This window comes from Liolophura sinensis, chromosome 7, assembly GCF_032854445.1.
Source record: "Liolophura sinensis isolate JHLJ2023 chromosome 7, CUHK_Ljap_v2, whole genome shotgun sequence".
Classification (NCBI taxonomy): Eukaryota; Metazoa; Mollusca; class Polyplacophora; order Chitonida; family Chitonidae; genus Liolophura; species Liolophura sinensis.
In genome coordinates, this window is record NC_088301.1 from 46429329 (window position 1) to 46457210 (window position 27882).

The window sequence follows — 27882 nt, forward strand, 5'->3', positions numbered from 1 at the left end:
CAATTTCCTCTTGACCTAATAGCATAGTTAAAATTTGCTCTTGCTAATGACTGTTAAAGACTGCTTTCTAAGTTCAGCATTGATTAACAAGTTATTAAACATGGAATAAAAGACCAGCTGTTTTGGGGTTTTGTTTACCCTTCAGGTAGTTATTGGTAAATTTGTTTCATCATCATGCCTCTTACCAAATAGCACGGTTTTAAATTTCATTCATGGACTGACTGGTTTGTCCTTAAACTGGATATAAAGATTCTGATGAGCTAGAATTTCTTCTTTTCAAAGTTCACATTTTGTTGGTTGACTCTTGTCAACACAGATTCCCCAAAACTGCAGTTAAGAAATGTATGCATTAATTCTGCATAAATTTGTGATTTCAAGAGACTGACAAGTGGGCATGCTATACATATACTGTATATTGCAAAAAATTCTGAAAGTAAAGGGTTTGGGTTTAGTGCTGCTCTGCATTTTGCAGCTAAATTTGACATTAAAACAATATTTATAAAATTTCTGTTTTTAAAACAAAAAGATGAAATTTAATGGGCTTCTTGCGGTCTCAATAAGTGTACATTATTCTGCAACCACCACCACCACCACAACCCATCACACAAGTAACTGCATTATGGAGATAATTTGTTAACCAGTAAATTGCTAGGCATGTTTTCAGTCACACAACTCACAATTTTATCATTTAATACCTGGGAAATTTATTGACATTCTTCATCCGTAAGAGTACAAAGAGATTGCCCTGCATAGATGCATTCTTGTGTTAATTCAAGGCCAGACTGCCTGTGTGGTTAAAAAACTCTTGTCCTGCAAATTCGTTAGTAATGTCATTTTATTATTACATATATGTAAGTGTACTTATAACAATAGTGATCAGAGTACCTGGTATGGCAGCTATCCATTCATAATCTACTGTTTACATGCATGACAGTCAGATAATGTTCATTTACCCATGGTTCCTGTCTGATCTCTCTGGTCACCATCCAGTCATAATAGACTGAGAAAGCCTTGATTGGGAAATATCTGAGGTACATGTATGTCTGACACAAACAGTGTAATAGTGACAAATGTACTATCACATCTAGACAGTTCTCAGTTCATTACTCTTCAAGCAAACCAATGTGAAAGTTTTGGATGCAGTAATTGGGTACCTCTTTGTACATCTATGGAAAACTGATACATTGTTAGCTTGCTTTATAGTTTTAATAGTAGCTTGACACATGCAGCAATTTTGCTGTAGCAGCTGTATTTTTTTTTCTATCCTCAGGAATGCCGCTTCTCAAAGGAGAACAGTTTTGGAATGATACAATGCCGGACTCCCCCTTTGAAAGGGATGGGGACATCTTGTGCAGGTGCTAGAATTAAACGCCAAGCTCATAATTCCATTTCTGTCGGATTTAAAATGGACAACGTGACATCAGTGCAGGATACTGGTCTTGGTCTTGAATATGTGGATAACCCTGTTTACAACAACCTGTCTGAGAGAACACCATTCAAGGCAGAGAAACTTCTGTACATAACGGTAAAAACCATGAACATTGGTAGAGATTCAGTGTCCTTCCTTTTTTTCACATACATGTAGATAATGTGGTTTCTTTGGACTGAGGGGTATGTAGATCATTCCTAGGCACTTTGTCAAAAGTAAGTAATAATTGAATTATTGCTTAATAGAATTAGGAAGCCTCTTTACTGTGTTTCACTATACTGGATTACATTTACAGCTACCTGAATACTGAAATTGTAACAGTGGAATGTCCAAGCCAAGAAAAAGCTCTCTGAAGCCAAGTGTGTATCAGAAGTGTAGAATTTTGTTCAAACACAAATGATAGCAGTTGCATTGTTTTCTTTCAGGGGAAGAATTTAACTGCAGCAGCTACAATAAAGGATATAAAGGTGTACGTGTGCAACAGCTCCTGTATGATAACAAATTTGAATGACACAAACTTGATGTGCACATTGCCAAAGGTTGCACATGGTTGTGCAGAAGAGGAATTGCCTATTAAGGTACAATCGCAATTTGAAGTGAACATTTATTTTGCTTGAAATTTTTCAGGACAAAAAAAGAAAACTAAGAGATTGCACAACAAGGAATTCAGTGTTATCGGTGATATATCACTCCAGTTTTGTTAATTTTCATAAAAATAGACGATGAAATATAGAAACAAGTTCTGCCAAGTTCTTCATGGTCATGAGTAATTGTAAGGTCAGATGCTGAGAGATCATAGTGGAAGTGACAAAAACTGACAGAAAAGTTCTGCGACATTGTGGTTAAATATGAGAAAGAACAAATAGAGCATCAAAGATTTAAATTTTCCCTTCTTTTCAAAATGCTATAAATACAGTGTATGTATGACCATGAAATGACTGAACACACCAAATGGTCTTTTGCATGTCCTAACAATATGTAACATTTGAACAGAGGTGGTTGTAGCAAAATTGTGCAGCCTGTCGTAAGCCAAGGATAGATGCTGCATTCTACTATAAGCAGTAGTGCCAGCTGGTGGAGAAAACGTTAACATTACGTAAAGTTCAGATGAAAGAGCGAGAAAAGTTAGTTGTAAATGTTGTCTTCAGTATTTTAGAGAGAAAAAACACTTGAAAATATTTTTTTATGTGGGTATTTGAGACCAAGTCTTGGTATATATATTGTCTAATATAATGTTATAAATGAGGATGTAAGACTGTTTGTGTTCAAACTGGATTTTTATAATATTTATATTTTTAATATATTCATATTATATAATATTATATAGATTAAATGCATGTATTCAGACATAACAACAAATTCACCCTATTTGCAAATAAGTTTTCGTGCTTTTTCATCTGATTTGGACATCATTTGTATGTTTTTTTCTCATTTAACTGTTAGATCCAAGTGTAACATTTCTTCCCTGTAAAGAATATGGCTGAAACCATATTTGGTGAAATATTAACCCCCGAAACTAACTTCTGAAATACTTATTGAGTGGAGGCGCTAAGGGGATGGAGGAGGGTTTGCTCAATGCAGTAGACAAGTTGGATCCTCACTCTGCAGACTGCAACTGGCTAATTGAACCATGTAAAGTTTTTAAACTCATCAGGCCACTCTAAATCTATTGGCAGCAACACCCTGCTACTGAAATAATATTGGCTGAAAATACTGTAACACTACTGGCTGTTTCAGATAGCATCCAGGCTATCTGATTGGTTAAACTATGGCTTACTTTGATTGGCTGAAATTTAATTCACTGGATCCAAGCTGACTCCAATTGTGTGTATAAACTACATTCAATAAACATTGAATTATATTAAACGCTTAAATAATAGGAAATTACACGTCCCCCCTAGCACTTTGGCTTAAGTAGAAAGAGGGAAAAAAAATGCAGTGATGTTAACAACAATTTATTAGGTGTCGCTGGTCTACAAATACTCATTTCAAGGTTTTGCCATTACAATTACCATACAGTAACATTAAAAAGTACTTAATCTCTCCATGTCTTTATAGTAAAAAATAAGAATAATGTACCAAAGTGTGATACATCACACGACAAACTCAGTTTCCCCACTTATCTTGAGCAAAAATATTAGAAATCCTGTGAATGCGAAATTACACATGTAGATTTAATAGCCATATGTCCAATATTCCAATGGTTGTGAAACTCTAAATCCCTTTAACTTAACATTCTTAACAATATTACACTTGAACCATATCCTGCCAGACTGTTATTAAGGCATATTTCACATAGTAGTTAGTAACAGTTCTACTGAACTAACCTTGTGCTTAGTATGTACATGTAATGTTCATATATGTTAGTGTTTGTTATGATTGTGGACAGAGGCACCTTTGTGTACTTGAATCTTAAGAACTTTATAATACTTTCTTGATCTTTGTTCTGTGAATGACATCAATTTAGTGGGTAACTTATAACCCTTGTTGTGTTTTGTAGGTCATTGTTGGCTATGCCGAATACAATATTGGTTCCTTGCAACCGGATATAAATACAATCTTGGAATACATCCTCCCATCAGCCATAATCAGTGCAATACTCTTAGTGCTGCTGATTGTTATTACCCTGAAATTCAGACGTCACAAACAAAAGCGCCAGAGGGACATGGAGCGTATACAGAACCAATATGAGCTGTTGGAACGCAATGTTCGCCAGGAAGCTCGGCAAGGTATAGTATAGCCGAATGACCTAACCTTAAAATATAGATTAAGGTCAAGTGCTGGATTTTACTAGACAAGTGCTTGTCCTTCATTTTCTAGTACACAATGGATGTAGGTTCAAAACCAGCCTTGGACAGGGAATTTTTACATTACCCTGCTGACACAATTCTTCACTTTTAAGTTGCAATAAACATTAGATGATGACAGTAGTGCTTTTTGAGCAGTCTGACATTCGTTGTAGGCTTCTAAAAATTTATGTATTTAAAAAGTCATAAATTTGCCAAAAGTCAGCTCTTTGCCTCAAGCACTCGGTTTCTACAATCTGTAAAACTGACATCCAAGGTGCAAGGAAATGAATTAATTAGCCACAGTCAAATACATAAATAAATTTCTTTTTAATGGTAGTTAAAGACATCAGGTTGAGTTGTGAAGAATGAGAGAAGTAATCAGTAAACATCTTTTTCTTTGCAAAGCATATGGACAGATACATGTGTGTCAACGTTGTATTTACTGCATCAGTGTACATGACAGGAAGGTGCAAGGTTTAAACCTTATCAGATTTATACCTTAGTATACTCGGCTTACTGTCCAGTATTCAGGGTGAAGTACATGTACATACAAGAAAAGAACTGCATTTGTAACCATCATGTCACAATAAGGAGATGATCATGATTGAAATCTTTGTGTTTTAGTGATATGGATTACTGTAGTTAATTTAGATGGTCTCCGGGAGACCTGGAATCAAACCTGAGTTTGGTCATATGAAAGACAAAAATGGTACTTGTTGCTGCCTCGCTTGGCTCTCAGGGCTTAGAGGTAGAGCAATGAAACAGGACTGGTTGTCCTCGATGTCATTATAATGTGACTGGTTGGGGTGTTGTGTCTGGTTTTTTCGGGATGATACTTCAGTGACGGCGGCACATTGGCAGCATGGACTCACCCTGTCACAGGAACACACGGTATGTGTATATGTGTATGTACACATACCTAATGACTCCTTGTTGTCATGTGACTGAAATTTTGTTAAGTGCGACATTAAACCCAAAGCATTCATTCATTCAGTTTCAAAATGGTCATCTGCATGTAAGTGTCAAACGTCTGTGTATACCTTTTTTTTTTTTATTCTCTTTCAGAATTTGCTGATCTGCAGCAGGACATCAAACTTGTTACATCAGATGTAATAAGACATGGCGTGCCATATAAGGAACTTTCGCATTACACTTACGCCATGCTCTTTCCTGCAGATATCATGTCAGAAAACTTCTTATTAAATCACTCACAGGTTAGTTTATTTTCTACATTTTAAACTCGTAGGTTGCTAGTATTATTGGCAATTAATGATCCCTCTGGTTATCATATAAAAAGCAACATATATACTTACTCACATGTTCACTTGTTCTTATCAAGGAATTGAGTATAACAGTTCTGCATATGTTGTTCCATGTTATGATTTCAGACAGGATGGGTAGATGAAAATTTTAACCAGAATACTCTGAAGATGTTGGACTCTCTTGTTGGCAATAAGTTCTTCCTGTTGACTTGTCTTCGTGCTTTGGAAACGGAGAAGAAGATGACAGCCAGAGACAAGTGAGTAATGATTAATTGCCTTTTCACCCTGCTGTAACCCTTTCACCCTATGGCTTCATCCAATTTGGTGAGAGGGTATGGTCGGTTTGTTCACCACATATTTCTGGTTAGAGAGACGTCTTAAAGATGACTACATCTAAGCAAATGAAACTCATCGTTTTACACATGTTGCCACGGTGAGATTGAGTTACTACCAGTGTGATGTTAAACCCTATTCCTTCATTCAATCACGGGGGCCTCTGTGGATGAGGGTGTTAGCATGCCACCATGGCATAATGACTCAAGAGCCTGGCCGGAACCTGCGGATGGTTGTGGGTTTCCTGCGGTCTCTGCCAGGTTTCCTTCCACCATTATGCTGGCTGCTGTCATATAAGTGAAATACTCTTGATTACGGCATAAAACACCAATCAAATAAATAAATCATTCATTCACATGAGGATCCTACATATCCTATCAAATTTAGACCTGATTTGCTAAATAATTTTGGCAATGATCTGTAATTTATCCCAATTTAGTAATTGCCTGTATGTTACGTACCTCTTAAGTTGACAGATAAAGAGATTAAGACAATACTGTGTTATCAATACATTGAAAGGCTCTAGATATGTTCAAAATTATCAGCGTAATGACCCAGAAGCCCCTCATCAAGTCCAGCTCATTCTGGCTTCCTCTCCGGCTGTAAGTGGGAAGGCCTGCCAGCAACCTGCGGATGGTCGTGGGTTTCCGCCGGGCCCTGCCCGGTTTCCTTCCACCATAATGCTGGCCACTGTCGTATAAATGAAATATTCTTGAGTACAGCGTAAAACACCAATCAAATAAATAAATAATTTAAATTATCAGAATCGAATCAAGGGACATCAAACTACATGTATTCTTCTGGGCTTTGACAGTCCGAACATTAGGGATCAATTTCTTGTGTCTTCAAACTTTTTTCTATAATATAATCTGTATATAATATGTTTGCATGTATATATATACATTGACAGTATTTGAAGTTTACAGTGAAAATACAGTGTGTTCATATATTTTTTATATCAGTAGTCGAATGTAATGCTTGACTCCACAATAATTTTTCATTCCCAAGGTCTTACCTGGCCAATATTGTGACAGTTATTTTACTGGACAAACTGGATTACCTGATGCAGTGAGTATTAATAGGCAGTATGTACATGTACATCGTTAATGCATAATTTGGTCATATCAGTCAAGCCAAGCCAAGCCATCAGTAAATACTTCCTAAGGCTGGCACAATTTAAAAAATGCAGAGCTGTATTCAGATCTTTTCAGAAAAATGGTAAGGGAATTTACTTGTTGCAAGAAACATATAGCAGACCAAAGGATGAATGGTATCGGTGAAGTGAATGGGGAGGGGAGATAATCTATAGCAATGGAGACAATAACGGTTGTGGAGCTACAATTTTTCTCCACACATCTGCAACCATCCTTAAGACTTTCACACACTCAAAAGACAGATTTATTATCTGCGACATAGATATAGATAATATGGTCTTGATTGTTGTCAGTAATTATGCTCCAACCAAGACCAAAGGTATAGAACAGGTACAGGTTTGGGAAGAAACCTTAATGGAAATGGAAAATGTCTCGTGCTTACCTTGTCATTGGGGGAGACCATAACACGATCTTAGATAATAGCATAGACAAAAAGGGAGGTCAAGAAACAAAAAAACCTAGCCATTATGCAGAACAAATAATTAGCTCAATGGAAAAATACAACATAATAGATATATGGAGACAACTAGACCCAGAAACTGAACAATTTACATGGAGACAGGGGATACCCATGATGCAAAGCAGGCTAGATTTCTGGCTTATATCCACAATCTCTCCCCATGCATTACCTTGGCTGAAATTTCCCGTCTATTTATTCTGACCATAGCTTTATATATACACTGCTCCCTCAAATTTATGCTGATCAATTTACCACGAAATTGGAATTAATGTGATGGTGTTGTGTCCCCCACTTTCATTTTTTTTGTACCAGTGTCATTATGTTCATGGGGAAAAAGGGCAGAATTTTTGTCACAAGTATGTCTTTAGGCATTGCTTTTGACCACATTTGAATGTATATCAAGTTTTTATTAATGTAAATTTGTAATATGACAAATAAAAACTGTGCTGAGAATTGTAATCCTACCGTACCTGGGTAAACAATGAGACATGCTTGAGTGGGAGTCTAGGAACAAGCCAGATTTCAGCTGAATTGCTTCCCTTCACGCTTGTTGGGTGCTATTAAAGCCCTTCACATATGATCCTGCTGTTGACTCCAAGTTGAAGCTTTGACAATGAAAATCAACGGTTACACGACTTTCTGTGCATAATTTTGAATTCTCCTGGTATGTGGCACTGTCTGTTTGGTGCATTTAGTTTACAGTACATTTACAAAAACACTGAATGGTGAAGAGGTTGTCAGCGCACAGAAAACTGTGAATCTCCTCACAGGTTATGTTTCCTTCAAGTCGCCATAAGGCTTGCCTGCCTGAGTGGTGGGAATTTGATTTAACAACATTATCAATCTGTTTAGCTGTTATGTAAATAAAAATGGAAATATATTTATTTTGGAGTGACCTTTGCTCCACCTACGATGACTTTGCAAGAATCCTCTTTTGTGTTGGTTTTGAGCAACAGATTTGTTGTCACCAGTCCAGCGGTGTAACAATTTGTTGCCGCCAGCTTTGTTTTCTTACACATTTTCAAGGCTGATTAAGGTTTGTTCTCATCAAAATACATTGTTCCATTAAGAAAAAAAAGAATTCTTGGCATACTCTTCTCATGCAAGTCTAATGTTTGCCTTTCTCGAAGATAACATACCCTTGATTCGTGGATAAAGTAAAGGTTAATTACTTTACAAGCGATAATGCTCAATTATTTAAAGACTTTATTAAGAGACATGCAAGAATTTTTATAATGGTTATTGTTTTATTAAACCGGGTGACTCAATCAATGCAAGTACCCGAAATTCTTGTGTACATTTTGTATCATACCGTACAACTGTCGTCAGTCACATTCAAAATTCTGGTGATTCCAGCCATTACAAATTATCTCCCTTGTCAGGATTTGATTTTGCACGGATTCGATTATAACATGATATAAATCTTTTGGATCTGGATGAGCATGTTATTTCGATGGAGCAATATATATATATCAATTGTGGGTAAACCATTTAAACAAAGGGGCAAAGGCTTCTGGAAGTTAAACTCAACTCTACTATTTGATAGTCGGTATACACAGCAGCCTTGAGAATTAATTAAGGAAAGCCTGGAAAATATAGAAGACAAGGGCCTTAAATGGGAATGAGTTAAATGTGAAATTAATGACTTTACGATTACGTATACAAACAAAAAAAGATATCAAAATGGAACAAAGAATTATTGAGGATCTGAGTATTTTAGAAAAAGAACAAAATAAAAATCCCGTTCCAAATACTGAACAAAAGATCAAATTATTAATTGAAGCCTAAAGGAATCTATCCATGCAAAAAAATGACCAAGCAGTTTTCCATAGCAAAGCCAGGTAGTATGAGTACTGTGAAAAATGTTTAAATTGCTTTTTTGGACTAGAAAAAGAAACTATTTGAATAAAACTATAACCAAATTGTGTGATGCAGAGAAGCAGGACTACATCACAAATACAGTGGAAATACTGAGTCTGTAAAGAAAGTTCTATCGTCACTTTTCTCAAGAAACATTGAATGCCCACCTGAAGAAATTGCAGATTTTCTTGATGTACAAAATGTCCCCAAAATCAGTGAATATGATAAAGTTAAATGTGATCGAAAATGAATGGAGAGAAACTTTAAAACACCTCCAAAATAATAAATGCCCAGGTTGTGGTGATCTACCAGCAGAATTTTATAAATTAATGTAGAATGATGTTAAAGTACTTGTGGTAGAAAGCCACATGCTTACATGAAAGGACAGCTCTCTGTGGATCAAAAAAAGAGGCATTATATCTCTTACACCTAAAAAGATAAAAATGAAACCTGCCTTTCTAACTGGAGGCTTATCACATTGAATACAGACTACAAGATTATAGCTAAAGTTATAGCAAATAGATTAAAAGCAGTTATATCCTCAATTATACATGAAGATCCGACCGGCTTCATGGAAAACCTATACATAGGTGAAAACATTCAGCTGATCTATGATATTATGGAACACTGTCACAAAAATAATGATCCATGGCTAATAGTGTTCCTGGACTTCAAAAAAGCATTTGGTAAGCTTAATTAGGATGATTTAAAAAATGTGTTGAAATTATTTAGATTTGGAGAAACCTTAATACAGTGCATGCAAACCAACATATCAAGCTGTGTACAGAATAATGGTTTCTCATCTAGTTTCTTTGATGTAGAGAGTGGTGTTCATCAGGGATGTCCTCTGTCCCCATATCTGTTTGTTCTGGCGTTTGAGCTTATGGTTATTAAGATTAGAACAGATGCGCTAATACAAAGGATCATTCAAAATCAAAATCAAAGAAAGATATCACTGTATGCAGATGACACTTCTAGTTTTGTATCAGTTTTGGTATCTGCCCATCATGTAATTATTAACTTACTAGATTATTATAAATATTCAGGTTTGAACATAGACTGTAAAAAATCTCAGTGTCTCCCTGTAATAGGGAGTTTGAGGAGTTTGTTAACAATGGCCTGGTAGAAGGTATTGTTTGTACAGAAGATATATCCATTTGTACTCTAGGGATAAACTTCTCAAACAATGTTTATGAATCAATGATAAGAAACTATAATGAAAAATTTAAAGATCTTAAAGGAACTCCTATCACATGGAGAAAACGTAAGCTAACCCTGCAGGGTAAAATTCTTGTTATTAAGTCTTTAGCAATGTCAGAACTGATGTTCTTATTTTCTGTATTACGCACTTCAGAATGGGTCATATATGAATGTTAAAGACCTTGATTTTCTATGGGATGGCAAGGAACATAAGGTAAAATATTGTCCCATTATAGGGGACTATGATACTGGGGTTATTAGAACACTACATGTGCCATCAGTGGTCAAGGCAATTAAAGCCACTTGGATACTGAGATGATACAGATCAAATGGTAATGGCGATTGGATCTGTTTGTTGAAATCATGTTTTAGTACTATAGAGTTAAGTGATTTCCTAAGATGCAACTTTCCTAAACATGACATCCCATGATCTGTTTCCCTTTTTTCAAGCAAATCTTTGAAATCTGGAGCGAAATCATTGACGATAGTAACCTTGATCTGGACGCTGAAGACATGGATAAGCAGATGATATGGTTTAATAAGCATATTCTCCTCAATAAGGACACCATATTTTGGAAGGCTTGGTATAAGGCAGGCATTAAATATATGCATCGATTATTTAATGAGAATGGTATGCATTGTTTGCCAGATCAGTTACATACAATGTAAGGCATTTCTGTTCAGGATAACTTCTGTCTTGTTTTAGTTCACGGCACACCATTCCAGACTCCCAAAAGCAAAACTACAAGACAGGGTCATAATGAATGTATCCCAGGGTCTCTGTCTGTTTGAAGGGTAAAACTCACAAGGTTTTACACTCAAAATGTAGAAACATGTACTGGCATCTTGTTACAAGATGAACCAACTGGGTTCAGTAGATAGAAGAGTGAACTCATGGTAGACCTATAAAGTTAGTAAACTTAGGACTTTCCACTTGAAGCTGTTATATCGTATACTAAGGTGCAAGAAATTTCTCTTTATGAATATTCAGGTTGATAGCCCATTTTGTACGAAATGCAGTGATACAGAAACTTTAGGTCATCTCTTCTAGGATTATCCAATAAAATGCATGTTTTGAAAAAAATTTGAGGAAGGGTGGAAAACTGACATGAAAGAGAATGACTGCGCACTATTATACTAGCATTATCCAAGAGAGTTCCCTTTTGAATTATTGTATATTACAAGGGAAGTGGTTCATATAAAAATGTACCTTTGAGGATAAATGACCGATTTTCAAACCTTTTCTATACTATGTAAAAAAAATAATCTTAACGGTGAAAAGTATATATGTATGAAAAATAGTGAAAATTTTGAAGGCTTTCAAGAAATATGGGCACAACTATGTACATCATTGAAAAGTAGGCTTCATTTGCAAGAAGCAAGAGTCACTTGTGTTATTCAATGTCTATTGTGAGTTAATGGATTCTGCAAGCGGTGGTATCTGACTTCAGTTGTCATGTCTGCGTTATAAACATGTTGATATTGTGCACATGTACATGTATGTTCTGTAGTTGGTGACCTGTAAAATTTAAAAGAGAGTAAAGATCAGCTTGTGATCTTTGGTTTGTAGTAAATACTTCCCATGCCTCTTTCACACTAACATATCATTTGCATTAAACCTTTCAGCCAGTGTGTTGATTTAATTACATGTACATGCTTAAGCCCAATTTTATATGTAAAGTATTTCTGTATGCAACCAAATGGATGTACCTAATTGACTAAAAAAAGCAACGTAACCCTAAATAGTTTGTTGCACCTGCACTCATCATGCCATTGTGCGCAGGGTGCAAAGTATAAGATTTAGTCATTCAGTCAGGAAATATTTTCCTGAATTCTCAAGTAGATGCAAAACGTTTCTAGCTTCATCAGGCTTGTAACTCCATCAACCTCTATCATAACCTGTATTCCATAATAATAATTTGATTTCCTTAAAATGCATGTCACAGTTTGCACTTTTTATGAAGATTGCAGACTAATTAATTACTGGTGTAAGGATGGAAATCAGGAGAGGGAAAATCTGCTTGTCAACTCATTATCAAATTTATGCGACAGTGAATCTCTAGTAGACAGACTAGAGTTTCTACTCTGTTTTTTATTCATGAGTCTTGTACGTCTCTCTTAAGCAAGATTATCGGTTACATTAGCTGTATTACAAAGTAACTCATAGAAATCTATAAAATGACCAAGGTGTCTGTTTGCAACTGTAAATGGTCTCACGGCATCCCTGCTTATGTAGATGCAAATGTATGTCAGCATGACTGTGGTGCTTGATTGTAATGGAGCTGATTCTCTTGACATCTCTAGAGTATGAGAAGCATTATTATTAACAGATAGGGATCTTGAACACAAAGTAACAGCGGACGCCTTGCACATAAAATAATGGCAGGCATCTTGTACTCAGAGTATAAACTACAGGCATCTTGCAGACAAAGTAACTGCAGACATCTTGCAGATAAAGTAACTGCAAACATCTTTCACACAAGGTGACTGCAAGCATCTTTCACACAAGGTAACTGCAGGCATCTTGCACACAAAGCAACTGCAGCATCTTGCACACAAATTAACTGCAAGCCTCTTTTGCATGGAGTAACTGCAGGCCTCTTTCGCACAGAGTAACTGCAGGCCAACTGCGCATGAAGTAACTGCAGGCATATTGTACTATGAAATATCCCCATAATGTGTGTAATAATTTAGGTTACATTATTGTTGTGGTGTAAATGACTTGCACGCAGTACATGTACTTTCTCATTTAGCTGATACTCATCTGGCACATGAAATAAATGCAGACAACTATAAAGCATGATCAACAACATGAACAAGGGCTATTAGAGGGAAGATGACAAATTATTACTTAGGAATGAGTGGTTCAGAAAAAGATATTTGAAGGATATTCAAGTCAGAAATGGGATATAAAGACAGGGAACTTAAATTAAGATGTGCTCTTGCACCTCCAAGCCTCGGCAACTTAAAGACTGCAAAAGTTAAGTCACACTATCACAGTTAAGCAGTTAAGAATTAGCTAAGATAGTTACTTAAACATTTGAGATTGATGCTGAAGAAAGGATGGAAAGCATGGCTGATTTTTGGCTGCTAGTAAATGTTAACTACCCTCCCGGCATGCATGTAATGCTGGTTGCTGTCACGATACATGACAAAGGTGTAAATAAGTTTGTTATTCGTGCTGTGCCAAGATATTGGGAGGAGGACATGGAAATGTTGTTGTCTGTACATCCCGTCTGTGTTGTGAACACAAGATCTCAGAATTTAAAAATCGCTATCAAACTTGGACTGCAATCAAGTCCAGCCCATGCTGGCTTCCTCTTCAGTCATATATCGTAAGACCATTCAGGAACCTACCGGTGGTTGCAGGATCCTGTGGCACTCTGCCAAGTTCCTTCCAACCATAATACTGGCTGTGGTCTTAAGAGTGAAATATTCTTGAGTATAGAATAAAACACCAATCAGATACATAAATAAATTAATTAATTTCAGTCATAGTGACAATTGTAAAGATAACATTACAAATTGGTTTTAGCTGGTCACCATTAATCAAAATTGGTGCCAATGGCCCACCTACATTTTTTATTCATCTGTGAATGAAGTATTTATATTTTGAGGGCAATATCTTGGAAACATATAATGGATCACCTTGAAACTTTAATTAGTGCCTTAATTTTAATACATTGGTGTCAGATTGTTTGACACTGCTTTTTGTTGAGTTGTTTGATCAGAACTGGCTACTTACGCACGTTGTGCTAGTTCTCAATGCCACAAATTTGGCTAGATGTTTTTATTGTTTGTTTGACTGTACAGAATATGGATGGAGCTATTTAAGGAGCATGTGTCTCGAGCAGTTGAGAGAAAACAGCAGAAACAGATCATGAGAAGGTTGGTGAAATGATTTCAGTTTTTGATGTTTCAGTAGTGTGGTTGACTTGATGCTTCCACATGCTGTAAGATACTTCCATATCGTATATGATAAAGAACTAACACCCATGCCTGATCGCAAGCAGTGTGCAGTGGCCATGCCTTAAAAGTGTGTATTATTTTAAGCATTTTTGAGCTTTATTCTGTTAATTATAAATATGCATGATTTTATTTTGTGTGTTTGTGTTCTATATCATAGGTCCTTTTAGCATTAAATTTGTGTTTTTTGTTGATGTTGAAAACCAAGACTGTTTGTGCTTTGATTTATATGCTTTTCCTGTAATGTTTCTTTTTCTTTCTTTGTTGGCTTTGCATTTTTTCTTGGTTTTGGTGTTTTCATAGGAATGAAACTATTGTAGAAAAGATGATCAGCAACTGGCTTTCTCTGTGCATGTATGATAATATGAAGGTAAGATTGTGTTATTGAGAAAGTTTTCTATAATTTACGGTACATATAGAATGAAAACAAACCAATGAGGTTTTCCTTATTTTGGGGGGGAGGGGGAGCGGGGTCTGTCCAAGACTTTGATTGAAACATATTGTTATGATGAGCACTTATATTTGTTCTTTACTGAACCAATGTGCATATCATAATATAGAATATCTCCACTAGGAAGCCTAAGTTTTGTCAGAATGCATATTTAGCTTGCAAATATAATTTCTCCAAAAGTCCATAGCCAAATTTAATAATACATCTAACATGGACCCACTGAACATAATGAAATGTGGTCAGTACAAATATGTTCACATTTGGTGATGGGTTTTGTGAATGCATGGTCACCAAAAGTTCATGCTTGGCAAATTAAACATTTGTTATTGAGGTATTATATTGTAACAAAAAGACTGAGATGAAGATGCATCAGAATCCAGAACTGTGATCCATTTGAAGTCAAACGTGTATAAATCATCTTTTTAAGTGATGAAAATTGTGTAATTTAACTATTGCAATATCTCTTCAATCATGTGCACCAACATGATTGATGTTAAACTACAATCAAATAGAATCCATTTCCATTGGATAGGTTTCAGCATGAGTTAATGCACGACAAAGCCTCCAAGGACAGATCATTCATAGTCTGTAGGTTTAGAGAATTTAACATCTGACAATTTGTACATACAACAAGAGCAGTGCGTACAACAAAGAGCAGTGAAGACTTGGGCAGACACATTTGTGCCTTGTAGTGAGTCATGCTGTATGCCCAGAAAGTGGACGTTGTGAATGTTTCAGGTGTTGGCTTGCAATCCTCATCGGAGTGAGTTTTGTATCAATTGTTGTATGACCTTGGGGTTTTTTTTTTTCAGAACCATACAGGGTCAAGTTTATACATGTTGTACAAAGCAACAGAGATGTTAACAGATTATGGGCCTGTGGATGCTGTGACTGGAGAGGCACACTACACCTTGTCTGAGGAGAGGCTGCTCAAAGAAACCATTCGTAATGAACAACTGGTATGTCCCCCACTGTACATTCTGGTCATGCCATTTTCTGTGTTTTAAGGCCTGTAGCTAACGATCTCATAACATGCGAGGTTGTGTTTCTGCACGTATCTGAAGTTATTATAGGAAGAGCCTTGCTAGATCATATGGTTTAAGGGCTGCCAATATCGGGCCATTTTCCAATTGACCCTAAATGACCTAAAAAGTCAACCACAAAGAGCATTTTTGGAGGTAAATAAATGTCATGAGATGCTAAAAGTTACTTTTCCCCATAGGATATCATCCTATCTTCCAAAAACCTCTCAAAGCACCTTTCTAAAATCCATAGAACTCACAGGAAATGTGAGTGGGAAAATGAGCAACAGACATGGACCAAATCTTAGATCATTTGGTGTGTTTATGAGTTAGATCTTGTTGTTCTACGCTTTGGCATATATAATTACAAAATTCTTAAAGAGCTACTTTAGTGTTAAGACATGTATGTCTTAAAGGCAAGGTTAAATGATAAGGATCAAGGTAGTCAGAGTTGCTTTCTTAAATTGTAGCAAAAACGCATTGTATTAAAGCCGTTGTTACTCGTTTGGGAGGAAAACACAGAAACAGAGTTTTCTGCGGTTTCCAATTTTCCCTACTGTGACGTCATGCAAGAACACGTCACCTATCATTGACTTATAGCAACAAATCATGTGGTACTTTCAAACGCGCATGACGTCATTCCAACATAACTGTCTTACGCAACGTCATAACAGCCTGATTCATCGTCACATAAGGAATATTACTACATCACATCAGGAACATTTTTCAGAAACTGCGGAAGATTTTCTTCAGCAAATTCAGTTCTTCAGCTAATTTTCAGAAATTTTTGTGAACCTTGGTGATAGCTATATTCAATAATATTTAATATTTCAATCTGGCGTCTCCTAGGACAGAAGTTCTGCCTGAAGATATTTGATATTTATCATTGTAATGTAAAATTATCAATTGTAGACGAATCTGTATTCACATTGCACTGCATTTTTTTTTTCTTTTCATTTATCATAGACCATTACAGTGGATGTGAGTGGAAATGAATATTCCTGTAAAGTGTTGGATTGTGATGCAATTAGTCAAGTGAAACAGAAGTGTCTAAACCAGATTTATACAAGTGCCCCGGTGTCAGAACGTCCTCGGGAAGAGCAGGTGGATCTGGGTAAGTCTAAGTGAAAACATTCTTTTGAACAGATTGTCAAGATACAATGAATTTTGAAGTCATCTTGTATTTCATCTAATAGTTACCTGTGTGCAAAATTAGTTAATAAAGCTGAAAGGACATCTAATGAGCTGACAAAACTTAAAGGAGAGCTTATGGTGGACATAAAACAATAGAATTTTTATAGAATGTAATAAGGAGGTTGGATGTGTAAATGAAATGTTGAGTCAATTTTCTGCTTGACTCCTGTTGTTATGGCTGTTCCAATTTTTGGACTGAGCCAGGTTTCTACTTTTTTGGTCTCTGTCAGAATGGCACTCCGGAAAGAATGGCAGACTTATTTTGAACAACTTTGACAATACAACTGAGGCTGACGGGGAGTGGCGCAGAATAAATACTCTAAAACATTTCAATGTCAAAGATGGATCAAAGATGGCCCTACTGAGCAAAGAGGATGAAGGAATTGAGACTGACAGTCCCTATGGTATGGCACAGTCCACTTCAATTTTTTTTTCAAAGGCTTGTTGAATATACATGTGATTGACAAATGTTTAGTATTTCAGTGGAAAGCCATGAATTTAATATGACCCAACTGACCATGATTTTTCTGTGTTTGGGCAGGGAAAGCAGTGGAATGCAACATGGCTTTCTAATGCAAACATGAAAAAAATGTCATACTGTGGTTAGTTACAGTTGGATGAAAATGACTTTGTGTTTGTTTGTTTTAATTTAAGGAAACATAGGTTGCTCGTCAGCAAGTCTAATATCTACAAATGATATTAATGTGGATGAGGACTCCAGAATCTGGCATCTGGTTAGTATTTGTTCTTAGGTGCAAATAATGGGAGACTGACTTTTTATGGGTCTGCCAATACTTAGTGAGATGGGATAAATTTACAGCAGTTTGGTGAGTGGACATTTTGGACACATTAGTGCTCGCATTTCAAATGGGTACAAAAAAAAAAAAATGGACAAAAAAAAAAAACAGGCTGTAGTATACCCATGTTTAAGCACGTTATGTTGAGCGGAAGTTTTGAGTTCATGTGTCTCCTACATACAAACTCTTTTGTAACTGTGCTACAAAATCTGTGTTTATTTTAAAGCCACAGCCATCTTTTTACAGAAGACCCTAGACCTTTAACTTCCTCTGCAAAGAATTCTTTAACTATATAAATTTATCTGTAAAGATATATTTCCACAACAACTGAATGAATTTTTTTTACAGCAGCAGAAATTGTTTCTTTTTTTAATATGTCCCCATTGAGGTACATAGTGTAATAATGCTTTCCATGCATACAATTGAATGGGCAAGCTGAAGACACATTTCATAATTGTGATGTTGTACTTTAAAGGTCTGTATTTCACATGGATAATATCTGTGAATATCTGCAGTTTTACGAACTTCTTAATCAGGTGAGCTACTGCTGTGTTCTCTGAATACCTTGTTTAATATTTCATTGATGCAACATTTAATACTTATTTTAACATTGTTGTATAGCCCTTTTGTGTACCTTCAGGTGAGAACAGAAGATAACAACGATGACAGTAAGCAATGTGTGATAAGTGAGATATACTTAACCAGACTAATGTCAACTAAGGTAAGAATGAAATAATTATGCTTATTTCTCTTTATAAACTTTACAGATGGCCTGAAGGTCATTATTCTTGCCATTATTTTCAGCATTTATTGTCATGAAGTAAATACATCTTTAATATCCCTAACATATATCAGTCTATATTCATTTCTTATTAAAAATGCTATTCTCTCTTGAGTTTTAATCTTCCTGAGATCTGCAGACTTTGTACATGTGTGTAATTTCATCTGTTTGCCAATACCAACTCCACTGAACCCATTATCTGGTCAATGATAGAAGAACATTACCAGTAAATGGTGTCTGAGAGGAGCATGCAACACAGAACACTCAGTTGGACTGGCATATGAGGAATGTTGTCATCTAATACAGATGCTGTCATTCATTACATAGATTTTAATCTGGCTCAGATGATTAAAGCATTGATTTGCTCATCTATCAGAATAAAATGACTTTTACAACTCTGCATCGCATGGGTGCGAAAATGACTGGATATTTTCTTATTTAATTATAAGATTACTTCTATTAAACTTTTTGGGGAGGGTTATAGAATTGAAATAATGTTTCCTACTATGGGTGTCCAGTGGCAGCTTTATAGACAATAAGATAGACGAGGTTAAAAAATTTTTAGGTCCCAGATTGCGCCTTCAACCTAAGATAACAACCACCTTAATGACTATAAAACTGCTGCCAGACACCCATAGCAGGAATATTATTTCCTCGATAGAACATTTACTTATTTGTCTGTTATTAGATGGGAGATATGAACCTAAACTGGGAACTGTTGAAAACGTAAGAGGATGTTCAGAATTATTGGGTTTATAAATTCCAGAACTCTGGTATAAATGCTGAAAATTGGTTAACACATCTGTTTTTTGTCTGTAGGTTCCACTGTTGACTTTCCTAGATCATTTTGTGGAGACTGTATTTAGTCAATCCAGTGTACCAGTGGCAGTTAAATTTTTGTTTGACTACTTTGATCAACTGGCTTCAGACAATGGATTAAATGACTCTGACGTCTGTCACATCTGGAAGAGCAATACGTAGGTCCAGTTTTAATAACTACATGTACCTTTAATTAAAAAAAAAAAACTGTTCATGATCAAAATCTTCACTGTTCAGTTTGTACAAATTATTTGAGATGAACAGTTTCATGGTTAATAATTAACCTTATAGCTCTATCCTGTAAAGATTAATCGTGCTCTACAGGTTCCACCACCCATACTACTGATCCTCTAAGTAAAAAATTCTTGAGTGTTACATTAAACAACAATGAAAGAAATGCATATGTGTAAAAAAAAATGCAAACTTGCTGCCTTCGGCTTATGGTGTTGACTAGAACTTGGTTGTAAGGCTACTTGTTGCTATGACAGATGTTACCATCTCAAACTTGATTCCATGTTAGAGAAAGTGATCGCTTATTGAAACTGATAGATATTTGGTATGAAGCAAATTGTATCATTCTTCAGATTTAGACGTATGAGCCTGTTATTGTACCAGTATAATAAATGAGGTGTTAAATGTAATTGCAGTTTGCCTATTCGGTACTGGGGTAAACTGCTGAAGGCTCCTCACCATGCCTTTGATGTGTGCAAGCCTGATCTCTCTGAGCCCAGTTTAGAGGTTTTGGCTCAGTGTTTCATAGACAGCTGTTCTCTCACAGAACTGCGTATGGGCAAGGTAAATTGTAAAATTTCTTATGTAGAATATCGAGTTGTCTTGTAATGTGTGCTCAATCTAGAGTGTTATAAAAGTCGAGTTTATGTCTGTGAAGTTTTCTTTATATATGACCATTTTGACTTCATTATGATTTCATCTGTAGTGACAAAAGGTGCTGAAGCCAAAGTAACTCTTTTTCTGTTAGCATACATGTACATGTGTGTACTTCAACCATTACATGTGTGTTCAGCTTTTTTGTCTGTTTGTGCGTAACAATCAGGATTTGCCATTTATATCTGAAACACAAACAACCAATTGTGCCTCTTTGTATGATGCTACTTGCCTGAGGAATTTCTTTTCCTTTCATTCAATTATTACAAATTCTTTCATTCTTGATTTTTCAAAGTTTCTTTTCTTTGTTAAAGGAATCTATAGTCAAAAAGTGTTGATACAAAAAACATGTCACATAAAATCCAAATAGTGGCGTTTGAAAGGGTTCTGACCTTGTTTCCCTATTTAGCAAGTCCTAAATCTTCAGTCTTAAGCCATTATTTTTACCATATGTCACATAATGAAGCATTGTTAGTACGAATTTGTAATGTTTTACATCATATGTTTAAACTTGTGACCGGAGTTGCAACCTATTACCTTAAGTAAAACAGTAGCAAAGAGAGAATAGTAATTTAATGGGAGGCTAAGCCAGTCTGCCATGTAACTTGATTGGCTGCAACACTGTCATCTTATGAATACATGTGTTGAGTTTGAAATTAATGGTTGTGGGTAGACATACATTGTACATGTATATGCACCCACTTTTTAGCCAGTATACCCAAAACAATTTGTCTATGTAGCCATTTTGTAAATCTGGATGCACTAGTGCAGCCAAAGTATTGTTACTAATTCAGTCTGTGACATGTATCCAGCAAGAGAGGCGACCTCTGTAATAGTTTAAGGGTTGTGTTGATCATTGAAACTGAATTCATTTCTTTTCCAGGACTCCCCAGCTAGCAAACTGCTTTTCAGTAAGGATGTGATCCGTTACAGACAAAGTGTGTCTACTTTCTATGACCGTGTGGAAGACAGCTCTGCTGTGTCAGAGCAGGATATCACTGAAGAGCTGTCCAATTTGTCCATGGTAAGTATTAACCAAACAAAGGTAATCTGACATTTTGTTTTGTTGAAATTTATGCATTTATATTGGATTTGTGAGTTTCAGTATTATTTTGGTCCCTTAATATAGCCACTGCCCTTTGACAGTCAGAGTTTGTATAAGCCTATACATGTACATGTATGACCTGTTAGCTGTGGTATTAATTACCTTACCATAAACCTACTAAAACATTATGAATCTACATAATGATGTACTGTATACTAGATTATACAGATACTACTGGGGGGGGGGGGGGGGCGGAATGTGGGCAGGGGACTTTTGCTGGCTAAGATGGTTCAAGTGCTGGCTGTAACTGCTACAACTGTTAGGCCCTTGTTCAATTATTTATTTATTTGATTGGTGTTTCACACTGTGCTCAAGAACATTTCACATATATGAAAGCAGCCAGCATTGTATTCGGAGGGGACATCCGCAACCACACACAGGTTGCTGATGGGCCTTACCACATGGGACCATAGAGATAGCCAACATGAGCTGGACGTAAAACTACATCGGTGAGACCCTCCTGAGTGTTTGCGCCATGCTAGCGCTTTAACCACCTTGGCCACAGAGGCCCACATGATCATTGAAGTCATGTTTCAAATCCAGTTCTGGCTCTTTAAGTTAGGAGTTTTGTCAGGTACATGGCTAAGGCTGGTGGTTTACTTCAGGTACATGGCTGAGGTTGGTGGTTTACTTCAGGTACATGGCTAAGGTTGGTGGCTTACTACAGGTACATGGCTAAGGTTGGTGGTTTACTACAGGTACATGGCTAAGGTTGGTGGTTTACTACAGGTACATGGCTAAGGTTGGTGGTTTACTACAGGTACATGGCTAAGGTTGGTGGTGTACTACAGGTACATGGCTAAGGTTGGTGGTTTACTACAGGTACATGGCTAAGGTTGGTGGTTTACTACAGGTACATGGTTAAGGTTGGTGATTTACTACAGGTACATGGCTAAGGTTGGTGGTTTACTACAGGTACATGGCTAAGGTTGGTGGTTTACTACAGGTACATGGCTAAGGTTGGTGGTTTACTACAGGTACATGGCTAAGGTTGGTGGTTTACTACAGGTACATGGCTAAGGTTGGTGGTTTACTACAGGTACATGGTTAAGGTTGGTGGTTTACTACAGGTACATGGTTAAGGTTGGTGATTTACTACAGGTACATGGCTAAGGTTGGTGGTTTACTACAGGTACATGGCTAAGGTTGGTGATTTACTACAGGTACATGGCTAAGGTTGGTGATTTACTACAGGTACATGGCTAAGGTTGGTGGTTTACTACAGGTACATGGTTAAGGTTGGTGGTTTACTACAGGTACATGGTTAAGGTTGGTGGTTTACTACAGGTACATGGCTAAGGTTGGTGATTTACTACAGGTACATGGCTAAGGTTGGTGATTTACTACAGGTACATGGCTAAGGTTGGTGATTTACTACAGGTACATGGCTAAGGTTGGTGGTTTACTACAGGTACATGGTTAAGGTTGGTGATTTACTACAGGTACATGGCTAAGGTTGGTGGTTTACTACAGGTACATGGTTAAGGTTGGTGGTTTACTACAGGTACATGGTTAAGGTTGGTGGTTTACTACAGGTACATGGCTAAGGTTGGTGATTTACTACAGGTACATGGCTAAGGTTGGTGGTTTACTACAGGTACATGGTTAAGGTTGGTGATTTACTACAGGTACATGGTTAAGGTTGGTGGTTTACTACAGGTACATGGTTAAGGTTGGTGATTTACTACAGGTACATGGTTAAGGTTGGTGATTTACTACAGGTACATGGTTAAGGTTGGTGATTTACTACAGGTACATGGCTAAGGTTGGTGGTTTACTACAGGTACATGGTTAAGGTTGGTGATTTACTACAGGTACATGGTTAAGGTTGGTGGTTTACTACAGGTACATGGTTAAGGTTGGTGATTTACTACAGGTACATGGCTAAGGTTGGTGGTTTACTACAGGTACATGGTTAAGGTTGGTGATTTACTACAGGTACATGGCTAAGGTTGGTGGTTTACTACAGGTACATGGCTAAGGTTGGTGGTTTACTACAGGTACATGGCTAAGGTTGGTGGTTTACTACAGGTACATGGCTAAGGTTGGTGATTTACTACAGGTACATGGCTAAGGTTGGTGGTTTACTACAGGTACATGGCTAAGGTTGGTGGTTTACTACAGGTACATGGCTAAGGTTGGTGGTTTACTACAGGTACATGGCTAAGGTTGGTGGTTTACTACAGGTACATGGCTAAGGTTGGTGGTTTACTACAGGTACATGGCTAAGGTTGGTGGTTTACTACAGGTACATGGTTAAGGTTGGTGATTTACTACAGGTACATGGCTAAGGCTGGTGGTTTACTTCAGGTACATGGCTAAGGTTGGTGGTTTACTACAGGTACATGGCTAAGGTTGGTGGTTTACTACAGGTACATGGCTAAGGTTGGTGGTTTACTACAGGTACATGGTTAAGGTTGGTGGTTTACTTATGGGTAATCACGTTTCTTCCACCCATAAAACTAACAACAATGCCTGTGAAAAAAAATGAGCATTACTTAATCTAATAAATAATTAAAAAGATAAACCCCAGAGATGAGAGATTTTGGTTAGGGCATCTTATGTTATTATTGTGTTCACATTTTAGGCCTTACATGCAAACAACCTCTTCAGCAAAACAGCGGCTTTCTATGAACTGTCAAAAGTGGTGAAGTCTCACGAGTGTAAAGTGAGTATGGTACTATATTAATTACTATATACTTCTCAACCAGTTTGAAAGGGGGGGGGGGGGGCAGGAATACTGGAATCACCCTGTCTGTCTGTTAGTATATTAATTATACCCCCTCAACAAAGTTAGGGGTATACTGGAATCATTCTGTCTGTTCGTATGTAGACACGATTTTCTCTTGGCGTCTCCCACCAAACTACTGTGCAGATTTAGATGAAACTTACCATACACCTTGCCTATCATCTGAACTTGTGCATGCGTGAGTTTTATGGCAATTTGGGTAATTATGTTCCTAATTACACCTGTCTAGGACTTTATGTGACAATGCTTTCCATGTATTCAAATTTTGTCCATATAACCCCGTCCAAACTTCTGGGCCAATTTTATTGCGATTTACCATACATCTTGCATATCATCTGAATTTGTCCATGCTTAAATTTTAACGGTAATCGGGTAATTATTTTAATAATTACTCCTGTTTCGGTATTTTCATGTACATGTACACTATATTCTATTCTGATTTCTGCAGTTCTCCTTTCATAATGGATGTACCAGTAGTTCAATCAATGCACAATCAGTATGAAGCCAAACTAAGCAACATGACGTCCTGTCATTTCTGTTAAGGTTTTCTTAGTTTTCTTCCTTTCATTTTTGGAAATGTTGGGGGCTGTATGGGGGGATGTCAGTCATCTGAATTCTAGTATTAATTAATAATTAATATTACTACATGTGTATGTTAACTTTCATAGAGAAGCTCTTATCAGTTTCAAGCAACAAAACTAATTCCAGCTACTGTATATAAAAACAAGCATCACAGTCACACTGCTCTAGGTTTACTCTCTATGCTATGCTTTTTTTGACTTCCATGTTTTTTATGCAGAATCTTTCAAATATAACATCGTAAAAACATGAACATATGAAAACTGACTGAATGCGTAATCCAATTGTTTTCTTGTTTAAAGATTATAGAAGCTTTGGAGGAAAACCCAGAGGCAAAAAAACTTCAGCTAGGACACAAGTTGGAAGAATTCCTGGAGACGATGACAGCATGATGCTGAGCAAGGGTTATTTTTCAACGTCAACTTTGATATATTAAAGCACTTAGTGCATTGTCTTGGATTTAATGTAATTACATGAAGTATGAGGGTAGAGAAATTGGAGAAAGTTTTGATTTTTTTATGTTTCATTTGTTTTGTCTCATATTTGAACTATTGATTCATATATATTCTTGGTAAAGTATAAAGTATTATATTTTTCAGAACATTATTTTTGCTCAAGCTGTTATTGGTCATTTTAGAGTATGTTTATGCCTTGTATGATTGTATGATGTCTAGTTTTTGGGTCACTTTAATTTGTCTGCCGGTGTATGAATATAAATACATGTATGTGTACATTTGTTTTGGAGGGGGCGTGGGGTGGTCTTCTACCACAGCCTGTGTTTTTTGTGTTGTATTTTTCACCTAATATATGTGTATCTCACCTATCTTAATCTTGATGCGGCATAATTTAATGAAAATGAACATTCCAGTGATTGTTTTCTTCAAGGTTTAACATTATGCCTTTTACAATCACATTATATGGTGCATGTGTGATTTGTTTTGAGTTTATGTGGATTGTACCAATTAGTAATATTGTAAATGGCCACTAAGGTCGTTCATTTCATTTGTGTTGCCCAGTTGTCGTGTATTGAGAGTTGTAGAGAGTTTCAGGGGTGTTGTATGGTTTACTACTAGTTGGAGTTGAGTCAAATTTATTCTTATTATCACATATGTTTTTGTTTAAGTGGTAAACATTTTCTATATAACAAAGTTTTTTCAAGGAGGCACCTTAGGCTCTGATCAGCAAAGTGGTTGCCGTGTTAACTGCAATGATTATAATGTCACTCTGTGTGTCAGGGCATAAGTTGAAGAAATCTTTCGGGTATTTCTTGCTTTCACGAATTTGGACACTTTGATACATGGTCATCCAGAGTGCTATTTTGTGTGAATTATTCCATATACCTATCTTTTGTTTTCATTTTTCGTCAGTGCTTAAAGGTGAACACAAGACAGGAATATTTGATTATTTTACATTGCAATTACATTAGATTTAAATGTTTTTTATTCCTTACAAAACCTACAAAGCATTACAGACATATTAGATGTTAAATGATCAGATTTATGTTTTCAGGCATAGTGTATATCTTTGAATACATTATACCATTGATACAACACACGTCTTAGTTCTGCCTATTGGTGTCATTGTTTTGGTTGCATTTTTTATGTGAACGTGATAAAATGAGTTTTTGGCATGCTTTCATTTGATTTCTTGATCAGTGTTCCTCGCATTACTAACAGGGATAATTTGTAATTGCTATACTGAAAAAGAACTCAAATCTTGCTCTTGATCATGTCAAAAACACTTATCGCTTCAGTTTTAGAGCTTGTATACAATCGAACTATGATTATTATAATACATTAGGTATATATTATATATATAAGAAAAATTGATAGGTTAGGACCACTCGTGGCACTGTTTTGGGGGGTAGACTACATGCAGTATGGTACTGTATTTCATAGAACTGGAGATAAGGATATGCGTAATTTGTATGGCATTAAGTAGCTTTTAGGCTATCTCCTACCAACTAATTGGTGGCATTTTTCATTGCTTTAAAGGTAGACTGAATGACGCATGCAGGATGAAATTGTATGGCATATAGTACTGAAAAGAACGATATACACTGTATATAAGCTGTATGAGACCAATGCCAATCGGATTAAGAACTGTTACGACAACCCCCTACCCCTCTGGAGTCCTAATCTAGATTTAGTTTTTATCAGTATAATCCTTTTGATTTAAACAATGTACATCTTCTGACATTATGCACTCACGTACAGAGTACAAATCTAGAGCACCATATAAAAGGATGACTTTCTTTATATTTCATTTGAAGCAAAATTCGTCATGGATGCGTTAATTGAGAACTCGCTCCATTCGGCCAACGCTTATATACTTGAAGGCTGTTCACCTCCAGGGTTTTAAGTCCAGTTTCCGGTATACGCGCGACCGCCCCCACGCGGAAACTCACTAGAACCTGAATCCGTTATAGGTCCTATGAGATTGGAATGATATGTGTTGAATTGAAATATCTGGAGTTATAGCACAGAGACATTTCCTAGATGTGGCATTTTCGGTTATAAGCCTGCAAATAGGGCCTAGATTGTGTATTGTTAATTTGTATGAAGTTTGGTTACACGTGTTCATGCCCTGCTAACGCACGATGGCGTCTAAACCTCGGAATCGTCTGCATGATGAATGTTTTTGGCCAGATCTCTCCGGTTTCCCCACACGTGTTAAACCCATTAGATAGCCATAACCAAAATGAGTAGAGTAGTTCAACACAATTTATAACCTATAGAACCTGTGTCCGGTTGTTCAAAAGTATATTAGCAGTTTAGATCGGTATGCGATTGTGTGTTAAATGTGATGGCAACACATCTCTTTTTCCGTAATTCTCCATCAGTGACGTCTAATAAATTGCTGTATGTGGGAAGGTCCTTCAGCGACCTGCAGATGTATAAGTGAAATGTTCATGAGTACGGCGTAAAACACCAATCAAATAAGTAAATCTAATAAATTTCAATTGACATCAATGAATTTTTTTTTAATTCTTACTAATTTTTACCTAATTCTGCTAAAGATATGATGCTAGGGGCGTGTAATTTTTA

At 36.5% G+C, this 27882-nt stretch overlaps 1 protein-coding gene across 1 annotated transcript; it reads left to right on the forward strand.

The window, feature by feature from the left end:
- Nucleotides 1–827: 827 nt before the first annotated feature.
- On the forward strand, nucleotides 828–27766 carry LOC135470964 (plexin-B2-like). The gene is made up of 19 exons (XM_064750013.1): nucleotides 828–851; nucleotides 1271–1525; nucleotides 1855–2007; nucleotides 3930–4158; nucleotides 5284–5432; nucleotides 5607–5737; nucleotides 6822–6881; nucleotides 14301–14375; nucleotides 14757–14823; nucleotides 15717–15863; nucleotides 16893–17040; nucleotides 17351–17524; nucleotides 17775–17854; nucleotides 18558–18638; nucleotides 19518–19675; nucleotides 20165–20312; nucleotides 21286–21426; nucleotides 24095–24175; nucleotides 25138–27766. Exons 1-19 carry the CDS (start codon nucleotides 828–830, stop codon nucleotides 25225–25227), a joined length of 2391 nt encoding a protein of 796 aa, XP_064606083.1. The 3' UTR covers nucleotides 25228–27766.
- Nucleotides 27767–27882: the final 116 nt, after the last annotated feature.

Coding starts and splice junctions, on each gene's coding strand:
- LOC135470964 (XM_064750013.1), top strand. CDS start 828: ATGTCATTTTATTATTACATATAT. Junction 5,738..6,821: donor AAGATGACAGCCAGAGACAA/GTGAGTAATGAT, acceptor TTCATTCCCAAG/GTCTTACCTGGCCAATATTG. Junction 17,041..17,350: donor GGAAGAGCAGGTGGATCTGG/GTAAGTCTAAGT, acceptor GGTCTCTGTCAG/AATGGCACTCCGGAAAGAAT.